The sequence below is a fragment of the Pelodiscus sinensis genome, chromosome 7, assembly GCF_049634645.1.
Source record: "Pelodiscus sinensis isolate JC-2024 chromosome 7, ASM4963464v1, whole genome shotgun sequence".
In the NCBI taxonomy this organism is placed as follows: domain Eukaryota; kingdom Metazoa; phylum Chordata; order Testudines; family Trionychidae; genus Pelodiscus; species Pelodiscus sinensis.
In genome coordinates this window covers 25,410,411-25,422,978 of record NC_134717.1, presented here as the reverse complement: position 1 = coordinate 25,422,978, position 12,568 = coordinate 25,410,411, and the positions used below count along the sequence as shown (strand labels likewise).

At 45.2% G+C, this 12,568-nt stretch overlaps 2 protein-coding genes across 2 annotated transcripts in view; both read right to left on the bottom strand.

Moving 5' to 3' along the window:
* The window catches only part of LOC142830168 (uncharacterized), a 163,633-nt gene that overhangs the window by 125,276 nt on the left and 25,789 nt on the right, over positions 1 to 12,568 (bottom strand). The gene's annotated exons all lie outside the window — the stretch shown is intronic.
* On the bottom strand, positions 9,176 to 12,417 carry LOC142830291 (uncharacterized). Its single transcript, XM_075934419.1, has 2 exons — positions 11,999 to 12,417; positions 9,176 to 11,803 (listed from the first exon to the last, which is right to left on the bottom strand). Exons 1-2 carry the CDS (start codon positions 12,342 to 12,344, stop codon positions 11,202 to 11,204), a joined length of 948 nt encoding a protein of 315 aa, XP_075790534.1. The 5' UTR covers positions 12,345 to 12,417; the 3' UTR covers positions 9,176 to 11,201.

Sequence of the window (12,568 nt, the reverse complement as noted above, 5' to 3'; positions counted from 1 at the left end):
AAAGTAAAATGTCCAGTTTTCCTCACTATGGTATCTGCTTTGTTCTATGATGTGTGGTTGAGTAACTCATTTTACCTGCATCTGCAAAGATGTTCTACTATGCTTTGCAAATAATACATTTTAACCTATTTTCCTAGAAAATAAATGTTGGGGTAATTTGAAGCATACAGCATTTACTTGGATTTGTCATTACAAGTCTGTCTGTCTAAGAAAAACATTTCAATGAAAGCTACTGAAAGGATTAATCCCAATTCTGAAAACCCTAGTACAGACGATAATGCTTAATGCCTTGTGTGGTCCCAGTGATGATGATAAACTTCCTATTTAAGTCAAGGCACTATGCTTAGTAGTATCTATTTGAAGAACTGGGTCATTAGTTTCCAGTTTTATTAATATATTTGGTGTGTGTGTAGACAGACACATCCCATACCATAAGAATAAGCATCCCAAGAACTCCCTTGAAAAGAAGGTATATTTTGTTACATTTAAAGGACAGTGTGACAGTGAGACAGATCCTTCTAAATTTTCAATTTCTTGAGCTGCAAATGTTTCATACAGCTGATCTGAATGGCAGAGGTTTTGTCAAAATTGTGTTTCAAAATATGTAACATACTTTTTCTATGCCAAATTTTCCTTTGAGCAGCTATTTTTGTATCTAGGCCCCAATAAAAAGAAGAAAATTACTGCACTATGAGTTATTTTTAAGTGGTTGGAAATAGTATATGTATTATTTCCGGGTACAGATGAATAAAAATCTTTGTTAGAAAACATTGGTCATTTGTTTATTGCAATATGACAGCTTATTTATCTGTTCTTAATTTTTAGAAAAGCATCAGAACGGAAAAAAATATTGTTACCATTTTAGTCAGAGTCTAATCTAAGTTGTGCAGCACATTTCCAATAATATAAAAAAAACCCCTCCAAACCCCAACAGTGTGACTGCATGTGTGCAAATTAGGAAGGCCAGTATTCTATCCTCCTGTAATACAATTAAAAAGCAGGGTCCCTAATATTTAAAAGCTGTGATCTATACATTTTAGATGTCCATAGAATCATTAATATAAACTGATTGTTTAGAAAAATTTTTTTAACTACTTTTATGCACATTTTCAGTGTGCTGAACTGGTTTAATAAAAACATGCCAACAAAGTATTTTCTATAGTTTACTTGATATTAGATTACACAGATCATGTGACTAACAGCTTTTAATAGCGGGGAACAAATTTTCAAGTAAATTTTAAAGGGGTTATACCAATCACCAATGTAATTTTAGCTAACATAGAATGCATGCTACATATTTTAATTAGAATTTCCTTCAAAAAGGATAAATCACTTATTGAAAAATTATCACAGATGAAAGTGACGTCCCTACAGCAAAAATCATAGGTAGTCTATATTTTCTAGCATGATTTTATAATAGGAGCACTGTGCTATTTTTTAAAAAATATGATAAATTCTCTGTTTACGTCCACTATGTGAGGTCAACTTATGAAGGCAATGGTTGTTGAGATAATGTATCTCCCAGTGAAAGCTCAGAATATTAAGGAAAAGACTTTGAGTGTATGTGGTGTTTTTCTTTTATTATATGTGTATCTTTCAAAACAAATAGGATGATCACTTTAGGTGCTATTTTTGCAGCTTGGTTTTGGGGTTATATTATTACATACGTAGGTAGATATATAACAGTGCTGAATATAAACCATTGTTTTAAGTAGTGGAAAGCTTTTTTGAGTGATGAATTCCAGTATGCACCATACTTTTTTACATGTAATTTAATTAATTTCACCCCTATTATGTAGATAGAATTAATTACTTGTATAATAGGAAGAGAAATAGGCTATGCAATTACACTGCATTTGAAATCTACAGAAACAAAAAATGAAACTCAACATTTAAAACAGCAGAGTGTGTGGTTAATATATAACATTTTTTGTTACCAAACTGTATCTAATCAGATACTTACAAAGCAATGCCATGCATTCAATGCATGTCCCATAATTCTCTTTGGAGACAGTGCACAGCTGCTCCAGTTAGTATTAGCTGCTTCTTATGGCCTGGTATCTTCTTTCAATAAAAATCACAGATGGTGGGGTGTCTTTCACACTCTGATAGTAAATATGAGCTTGGATGAGGTGAAGGGGTGATGTAAGAACATGTAATTCTACCTCAAGTATAAAATTCTACCATCAAACCCAAGTATTATCTATTTTTAATTTAATCCCCTAAAATGTCCAAACCTTTTCCAATTATAGTGATGACATAAAACTCGGGGAAAGAAAGAAATATTACTGTGTTCACAATGGAAAACTACTATCATTTAGCTGTCCCCCCCCCCAAAAAAGGGAATGATAGCAGTTCCCTACTTGTCATCTGAATTCTGTATATGTAACTATTAACATTTTGCTCCAGTTATCTCTAAGTGTTATTCCCCTTTTCTATATGTGCTTGTTGGCACCTTCCTGAAGTTAATAGGCCCAGTATGCAATTGCTTCACATACATTGGTCACACAGATTTGGGGAGGGAGAAAATCTGGGTTATTTATGCACAAGCACCATTTTTTTTGCTGTATGTTGGAGGTTATCATGATTGCCAGTTTGAGGTAAAAACAATGATGCTAAACTTCTTACGGTATCAGAACCAAATTTCCATTTTGTTTATCAAGTGAAAAATATACTAAAACTCAAAGATCTTGTAGCAGTCTGCCGCAGAGCTAACGAGCATTAAAGAATTTTGACCAGGTTGTACCATTTGTTGTTGTCTGATACCAGCTCAAACAATCTACATCCGAGTTAAGTGGGTAGATATAGAAACAGAATCTGATGGTGACTCAGAGTCAGGGAATATACAGTAGAGACTCACTCAAGCAGAGAGCCTATTAAGGACTAGGATTATTATTAGAATTAGCGCTGGTAGACATGAACAATACACACACGCTCTCTCTCTTTTCAAACTATCAGTTGGCCTCTTTAATTCTTGTGCAATATTAGTGAAGACATAATCATCAAGCCATGGCAATTAGATATGACAGATAATTAATTAATCTGGTCCATTTAGCTGCCAGCACAGGATTGTTCCTGCAAATTATTTGCTACAGATTGAATCTCTCTTATCTGGGGCTCTTTGGTCCATCAACATCCATGGTCATTGCTAGACCAGAGAACCCCTGGACCAGAGAGTTGGGTAGTCATGGGGTTGGCCGCAGTAGCCCTGGTGGCTTCAGGTCAGTGGATGGCTGTGGGGAAACGGAACACCAGCACCCTAGGGCAGTGGAGCCAAATCACTCGCTCATTTTCACCAGGATGGCTTTTTGAACGATCGCCTGGTTGAAAACTGGTCACCTGGACACTCTAAGTTGTAGACAGTCTAAACCAAGACACTTTCAGCAGACTGCAAGGGATTAAAAAAGGGTAACAAATAGTAATAGAGGGTTGGGTAGGCTGACCAATTGTAGTGGTCAAGTTAAAGATTTAAGGACTATATGATCCCCAACACCTCAGCAGGCATTCACAGAGAAAATCTGCTAGATCTAGGGTGCATGGAGTGAAAAAGTATGGTCATCTACCTGTAGGACACCAGAGAAGCTTTCTGCACTGGAGATCTGCTATGCTTTGAGGGTACAGCAGGTTTTTTTTTAAATCATTGCTCCATGCTAACCCCACAGATTTCCATTCCAAAATTCATTAGAAAATTAATATGGTTTGAACCTGTATTGACTTTTACTGAGTTCCTCTGAGTATGTCTACACTGCAATAAAAATCTGCAGCTGGCCCATGCCATCTGATTCTGGCTTGAGGCAAGGTGCTATTTCATTGTTGTGTAGACTTCTGGGATCTGGTTGGAGCCAGTGCTCCAGCACTCTGAGAGGGTGGAGCATCTGCAGCCCACTCCTGGAAGTCTACACTTCAGTTAAAGAGCCATGCAGCCTGAGCCCTGCAAGCCAGAATCAGCTGGCTCTGCACTCCCATGAAATGGCTGCTGCTGGCTGCTTCTGGAGTGCAGCATGATCTGTGGTGCCAGGAGAGATAGGAAGCCTGCCTTAGTATCCCTGTTTCACAGCTGACTGAGAGCTGCTCAAGGTAAGCTCCTTCTATACCAGGCCTGAACCCCACAAAGCCCAAGCCCCCTCCTATATCCCAAAGATCAATCCTCAGCTCCAACCCGGGGCTCACACTTTAGTCAAATTATCTTGGCTCATGGACATCAACAATTTTCTTCAACTTGGTCACGAGAAAAAAATGTAGAACCACTGGTTTAAGTAAAATCTGTTATTGGACCAACTTCTTGGTGAGAGACAAGCTTTTGAGCTATACAAAGCTTACTCAGGTCTGATAAAAATACTCAGAGTTGTTACAGCTAAATACAAGGTGGAATAGATAGTTTAAGGTAAATAGCGTATATTCTAAGGGACCATTCAAAGTATCAATGGACAAAAAGCAAAGGGGAGGCCTAAGTAGGTTACAAATTATTGTGATCTTAAAGACACTGGATTTATGGGTGAAGTTATAAATTTAAGATTCCAGGTAGGGATGTCAGAGTTTAACACGTTAACCAATAAAACAATGAGTGCCTGGCTATAGGGATTTCTTGGTGTGTTTGCACTGGTTACTGGATCTATGACGATAAGTGTGGGGATACATGGGTTTCTTATATGTAATAGTCTGTAGGGTTCTGTTTGTTGAAGATGGTTGTGGTGTTCAGGAAGTTGATGCTACTCTGGGAATGTTTTAGAGAGAGTATAATGGACAGGTGGTGGTGGTTAAGGTTCTGGTGGAAATCTATGAGTTGTCTGTTCAGAGGATGAAAGTATCATTTATGTATCTTGTGTATATCATTAGTTTCATGATGCGTGCATTCAGAAATTCCTTTTTCAAGGTGACCTATGAAGAGGTTGGAATACTGGAGAGCCATCCTCTTACATATGGCTGTTCCCATTATTTGAACAAAGTGTTTGTTGTTGAATGCAAAACTGTTATGGGTAAAGATGAAATGGATGAGTTTGGTGTGAATATCTGTGGGTTACTATTATCTTGTAAATATTTGAGGCAGGCATCTATGCTGTTGTGAGGAATGTTGCTGTATAGGGAGGATAGAGTATGATTCAGATAACCCTTTTGAGAGACCAAAGTTTTTACACAAATCTTTCTAAGATAAATCTTTAGGTCAGAGCCAAATATTTATGTTGGACCTGCTCTTTAAGTTCTTACATTATCTATCCACTTGTTTGCCATCTTGAAAATTGCATAAATCTATTTCCATTTCTCCTATCTTTTACATTTAATTTCTTGCAGAAATTGCTCAATGCCTGTCTATTGACAGAAAACCTTTGAGATGGAAAATACCTTTCAGAACTTCTGGTCAGCTAATAAATAGTCCCTGCATGCATTCACATTCATTTCCCCATAGTACATTCAAAATGCCTTCTCTAGTCTCATTATCACTAATTCCAGGGGTTTTCAGTGATTTATTCCATATAATACAATTTCAGTAACGTGATAGTAAAGTGTTTTCCTAACGCACACCTTAAATTTCCTTTTGATAAATAACTTAATATTAGATGTAATTATTCCTGTCTAAACTACATGGACACTGTCCTTCCCCATCCCTGGTCCTAATGAGACTATTTCAAACATTTGTAGGTAGTTATCAAATCACCCTTTTAGTCAAGCTTTGTATATTTAGGTCAATATTATTCAAATTTTCAGTATTAAGCACCTAACTAAAGGGGATCTGGTTGTCAGAAATGCAGAAGGCTCACATCCCACTTAAGTCATGGCTCTGCATCTCTGAAAATCTGGTCAATTATTCTGATGCCTATATATGGATAAGTGCCAGAGATAAATCTGAGAATTTTGGTATTACTCTTATTTTTTCTAGTACCATAAGTTAATCCACCCAACTTTGTAATCATGTTTGCTAACCATCTTAGAATACTTTGCTGATGGTCTCAAGTTGCAGTGGGGGAGGTCTAGGTTGGATATTAGGAAAAATTATTTCACTAGGAGAGTGGTGAAACACTGGAATGAGTTACCTAGGGAGTGTTGGAATCTCCATCCCTAGAGGTTTTTTAAGACCGACTTGACAAAGCCCTGGCTGAGATGATTTAGTTGAGATTGGTCCTGCTTTTAGTAGGGGGTTAGACTTGATGGCCTCCTGAGGTCTCTTCCAACCCTATCATTCTGTGTCTATTTTGTATTGGTCCACCTAAAATTGTACACTATTTCCCAAGTGTCACTGTCACAGTGGTCTGTTAAAAAGAGGTTTCATAGTCTATGAGAAGAATTTGGCAAGATTATTAAAAAAAAAAACCCTGCTTTCTCCTCTTTGATTATTTGTAAATTCAGTGTTCTACACTTTAGTCAAAATGTGATCCTGCCTGGAATACAGCCTGCAGGCAGTATTCCCTGTAAACTGAGTGGCAGCACAGCTTCACAGGTGATTAATCAGCCCCACCCAGTTAGTCAACTAAGTGCAAGGAGCCTTGAGCCTCTGACTGGGCGGGGCTAATTAATCACCTGTGAAGCTGTGCTGCCACTCAGCTTAGAGGGAACACTATCTGCAGGTTCTGAGGGTTTTTAAAATTAGCTCATTAGGGACAACCTGTCATCTAATTAAAAATATTTTTTCAAAAAAATGCAATTACTTAAAAATCCTACAAAGGAAAATTATTATGTTCATTATAGATTAATTGCATTTTATTGGCTGAATTTTGTCTGATAATAGTTTTGGGATTTTAATTAAGTGTTCTCATAGATTTATTATTAGTAGCTCCGGATACTAGAATACTAAACAACTCTTTACCTCTGCAGAAGTCACCCAAGCAAAAAGGAATATTATTCAAACCAGCTCTGCTAGTTGTTGGAACAGCCAGATATACAGTTTTCTGTGACACCTGCTCATTTTTGCAGTTTGGGAGTTTGTGTATTTTCCATAAACAGAACCCTCATTTAGAAATTCTTACTGCAATTTGTGACGTGTTGAATCACAGGAGTAATTGTCACCCAGTATACTGGTCCCACCACTGAGCCTGCCAACCTTTCTTCTGGGGTTCCCTGTCCTACTTGGCCAGAAGCAAGCTTGGCCTAGTCAAGGCACAGACACTGAACCAGCTCAGCTCTGGGAGAGCTCAGCTATAAGGCTATGAACAGCACCCAGGAATACAGCCTCCAAAAAGAACCAAAACCCCATATAAATCCATCTTATTCTGTATAAAAGTTTTACACAAAGAAAACTTGTAAGTTCACCTTCTTTATCAATGAAAGAGAGATATGCACAGTGGTTGCTCCCCCCTAGGTAACAGTTATTTACACTGGGCTTGATAATAAACAAAAGTGATTTATTAAGTATAAAAAGTAGGATTTAAGTAATTGCAAGTGAAAACAGATAGGACAAAGTAAGTTACTAAGCCAAAATAAACAAAACATGCCAGCTAATCATAATACACTAAGAAAGTCGTTACATGCAAATTCTTACTCTAACAGTTGTTCTAATTATCTCTCACAAGCTAGGCAGCTTCCTAGGTTGGGCTCAGTCTTTCCTCTATTCAATCTTAGATGTTTCCAGCAGGCATCTTGGGTGGTAAGTGGGAGGTCTCCTGGCATCTGTCCACTCCCTCTATTGTTTGGTTCCCCCTTATATCCTTTTTGCCCAAGGTGGAAATTCTTTGTGTTCCATTAAAACTTTTCTCACCTTGAGTGAAAAAATAACAGATCCAAAATGGATTCCAACATCAAGTGGCCTGGTAAAATGTCTTTGTAGTTTGGGCTCACAGGAAAAAAAAACCATTAACAGTTTATTGACTTGATCATCAAGCCATTACATTCTTAAAGTATCATGAATGGCTGTTTTAGAATACCTGAACTAATAAAACAGGTTTCCATTTAATTTATCTTCACATACAAAGAAATATGTGTGCTCACACACAGAATATATAGATTCAGTGTATTACAACTTCTAAAATAACATGTTTCATGACCTGTTTTGCATAAAGCATCTTTGAGTTATTCATATTCTCATTCATAATCCAATTTTCATGAAGTAAGGGGGGGGAGGGCTGCGGAACCAATATTTCCAGTTAAAATGGAAATTGTAATGAGATTTGTAACGGTCACTGCTCTATTGTCTGACCCTACAAAGATTTCAGCATGTATGTAACTTAATTCATGTGAGCAAGTCCCATTCCTTAAGCCTGGCTATTGCAAGCTCATTAAGTGGGTGGATCTCCCTGCTTCCAAAGAAATCCTATTTTCACTTGCATTTCACACAGGCAAAGGCACCTGCCCATGCATATGAGCTTACAGCTTGTAGATTGGGGCTTTAGAGGTCCAGGCTTGTACAGCTTGCCAACAGATAATTCCTCTTGAATCCTAGAACACTTGAAGTGTGCTGTGTAATGAGTTAGATTATTATAAGAAGTTTGCAAAAACCGAAAATATGAATGCCCCAGTAAACTAAGTCTGAGAATGATAGTCCAATGTGAAATATGAGTGACTAGTTATGTAATAGCTTTAGCTTTAGCTAAAATACCAAGCCATGGTGAAAAGTGACTTCATAATATTTATACTATGATCTCCAAAATGGAAATATCTGAATGTGACAACAGCTCTGACAACAGCTAACATCCAGTTCTGCATGCCTTGAATACCCTAGATCTCATTAATTTTAATAATTTTTACTTAGAGGATGAAAATATCTAAGAATACTATGGATAAATAAGTAATTCACTGAAAAAATAATATTGGTGGAAACTAGTTCATTTTGCTTTAATGAGCTGAATATCTTTCAAAATACTTTCTAAATATTTTATTTATTTGCAAAATTAATAATGGTTAAACCCTAGTTATATCTTCTGGCTACATTTAGATTGTCTTCTTACATCCATTGGTTACATTAAAATCTTCTTTATCTGAACTACCTGTTTTCTTTGTGGAAAAAAAATCATATCCCCGTTCCTTGGAAAGAATAGCATTCTCACCTATTATTTTTCAGAACTTGGCCCTTAGAACTTAAAGAAATTGATCAGCCTGTATATAACCAGAAAATCATCTGGGATGTAAAAGTTGATTACTTTTACTTTAGACTTAGGGTACGTCTACACTACAGCGCTAGTTCGAACTAACTTAGTTCGAATTAGTTAATTCGAACTAAGCTAGTTCGAACTAGCGCATCTAGAACTAAAAACTAGTTCGAACTAGCGTTTTGCTAGTTCGAACTAGCGCGTCCACACTGATTGGACGCAGGGGGGCATTTAAGGGCAGCTGAAACCGGTTCTGGCAGGGCATCAGGTCAGCAGTTGCTTTGTGTGGCTGCTGTCTGAGGCTATCTGAGGCTCGTGCTTAAAGGGACCCCCCCTGGACAGCCGGTTCTCAGCTTTTCCTGCTTGCTTGCCAACCTCGCCGAGGGACAGCAAAGCGTCGGTCTCTGTGCCCGTCTGTGTCGGTGCTTCCCTTCGGGGGGGCCGCCGCAGGTGGCAACATGGAGCCACGGCTCGCCCTGCACCTTCTGGTGCACGTTCTGGACTTGCTGCTGCAAGCCTGCCAGCAATGGCTCGAGGCTGCCTGGCACCACCTGGGGAACGTCAGCCCCCTGCCTCTCCGCCTGGCCGCCCTGGGGGCCGTGGAGGAGCCGCGGCAGCGCCCCGGCACCGGCGTGCCCCGCCGCATCTGGCGTCTGGACACCAGCAGCGACTGGTGGGACCGCATCGTCCTGGAGCACTGGGACGACCGACAGTGGACCCAGAACTTTAGGATGAGGAGGGACACCTTCCTGGAGCTCTGCGAGTGGCTCGCCCCTGCCCTGCAAAGAAGGGACACTCGCATGAGGCCCGCCATCCCCCTCCAGAAGCGGGTGGCCATCGCCCTCTGGAAGCTCTCCACGCCGGACAGCTACCGATCCGTCGGGAACCAGTTCGGCGTGGGGAGATCCACTGTCGGAGCAGTGCTCATGCAGGTACGGCGCTCGTCGGCCACCGAGCCGGGGGGGAGGGGGGCTGCGAGGAGGGGATGGGCCGCCCCAGGGACAAAGGGGGGGGCGGGAGGAGGCGAAGGCGCCCCGCACCGGAGGGGTCGGGCTGTCCCAGCCGTACTACACGCCGCCAGGGGGGTTGCTTCCGGGAGTGGGGCGCGGGGCACTGCCAGGGCACGCACGCTCCCAGCCACCCGGGCGCCCCACTGATTGACGCTTTGCTGTGTCTCTCTCCGCAGGTGGTCAAGGCCATCAACCGGGTGCTGCTCCGCAGGGTGGTCCGCCTCGCCGACCCGGACGCCGTCATCCGGGGATTCGGCGCCCTCGGCTTCCCCAACTGCGGGGGGGCCATCGACGGGACGCACATCCCCATCCGTGCCCCGGAACACCAGGCGTCCCGGTACGTGAACCGCAAGGGGTACTTCTCCGTCATCCTGCAGGCCGTATGTGACCACCGGGGACAGCTGACGGACATAAATGTGGGCTGGTCCGGCAAAGCACACGACGCCCGGGTGTACCGGAACTCCTCCGTGTGCCAGCGGCTGCAGGACGGGACCTTCTTCCCCGACCGCCACATCAGGGTCGGGGACGTGGACATGCCCGTCTGCCTGGTGGGGGATGCCGCCTACCCACTGCAGCCCTGGCTCATGAAGCCCTACACGGGACACCTCAATCCCTCCCGCCAGGCCTTCAATAACAGGCTGAGCAGGGCCCGCATCGTGGTGGAGGGGGCCTTCGGGCGACTGAAAGCCCGCTTTCGATGCCTCCTCACCCGTCTGGACCTGGCCGAGCACAACATCCCTCCCGTGGTGGCGGCATGTTGTGTGCTCCACAATTTGTGTGAGCGGAAGGGGGAGGCTTTCTTGCCAGCCTGGATGGCTGAGGCTGACCGCATGGCTGGACACTACGGTCAGCCCCGCACCGCCGCCGTCCGGGAAGCCCAGCGGGGGGCCATCCGGATCCGGGAAGCCCTGCGGGAGAGCTTCCAGGTGGAGGAGGAGGAGGACTGACCTCTCCCTGCATGCCCCACCGGGGCCTTCTTCCACCCTACCCCCCCCTTCCCCTTTCCCCTCCCTACCTACTGTCAAATAAAGACACCTGTTTTTCCAACAAAAACGTCTGTTTATTTCACAGAACTGGGGTGGGGGAGGGAGGAATGAAGGTGGGAGAAGGGAGGGGGAAACCTGGGACGAGGGAGCTGGAAGGGGAGGGGAGGGAAGGGAGGAAGGGAAAGGAAAGCTCAGGGGTGGGAGTCTGGGTGCCTCTCCCGTCTCGCCACACTGCGGGTCCGGGGGCGTCGGTGGGGAATGGTTGTGGAGGGGGGGGCAGAGAGGACAGGGGGTGTGGAGGAAGCAGGAGCGGAAGCAGGAGGAGCAGGAGGAGCAGGGGGAGCAAGAGGGGGAGCAAGAGGGGGAGCAGGGGGAGCAAGAGGGGGAGCAAGAGGGGGAGCAGGGGGAGCAAGAGGGGGAGCAGGGGGAGCAAGAGGGGGAGCAAGAGGGGGAGCAGGGGGAGCAAGAGGGGGAGCAGGGGGAGCAAGAGGGGGAGCAGGGGGAGCAAGAGGGGGAGCAAGAGGGGGAGCAGGGGGAGGAGGAAATGGAAAGCGGTCTAGCAGGCTCTGGAGGTGGCCTCGCAGGGCACGGCCCTGCTCCTCCAGGGCCTCCAGACTCCTCTGGCGCAGCCTGAGGTCCTCCTGGACCCAGTGGTCCTGGAGACGGAGCTGTCGGTCCAGGAACCGGAGATGCCACCTCTGGTAGTCCTCCTGGTTCCTGGCTGTCCTGCTTGCCCGGGCGCGGGCGGCTGCTGCAGGCGGGGTGGTGCGCCCTGCAGTCCCCGGTGCTGCAGCTGTGGTGCAAGAAGACCAGCGGTCAATTACCCCAGGGGCCCAGGTGTGTGAAACCCAGCTCCCCTCTGCAAGGCCAGGGCCCCTGCAGGATCCCCAGCTGCTGCTCCGTGGTGGGCAAGGCCCAGGCGCACGGTCCCGGGGCTCCCTCTCGCCCCAGCCCCCCGTACACATAAGGGGAACACGAGGGTACTCACAGGTGGACGCCTCCCCGGCCTCTGATGATGCAGGCGAGCGGCTCTGTGGGGTGCCTCGGGGGTCCCGGGTCCTGGGAAGGCTGGCAGCAGGCTCCTGGCTCTCAGAGCCCTCTTCCTCCTCCTCGGTGTCCAGGAGCGGTCCCTCTGCCCCGGGGTCAATCACGTCCCGGGGGGCAGGGACGGCATGAGGCCCCAGGATGCGGTCCAGGGCATGGAAGTGGGGGCAGGCCTCCGGGTCAGCCCCTGGCAGGCAGGCCCGGGAGTAGGACTGCCGCAAGTCTTTAATCTTGCAGCGCACCTGCTCCCGGCTGCGCTGGTGGCCCCTGGCGGCCAGGCTGGCAGCCATGCGTCCATAGACGGCCGCGTTCCGGTGGCTAGTGCGGAGATCGTGGACATTTGAGGCTTCCCCCCAAACCTCGATGAGGTCCACGATCTCCGCACTTGACCAGGCGGGCGCCCGCCTTTTGCGCCCCCGGGCAGGCTGGTCGTGGGGAGCAGTGGAGGGCTGGGAGCCCTCGGATGGCTGGCTCATAGTGTGGCAGGTGCAGGCTGTGCAGGCACGGGTGCTTG

Coding starts and splice junctions, on each gene's coding strand:
- LOC142830291 (XM_075934419.1), bottom strand. CDS start 12,344: ATGGCTGCCAGCCTGGCCGCCAGGGGCCACCAGCGCAGCCGGGAGCAG. Junction 11,804..11,998: donor GGCCGGGGAGGCGTCCACCT/GTGAGTACCCTC, acceptor CTTGCACCACAG/CTGCAGCACCGGGGACTGCA.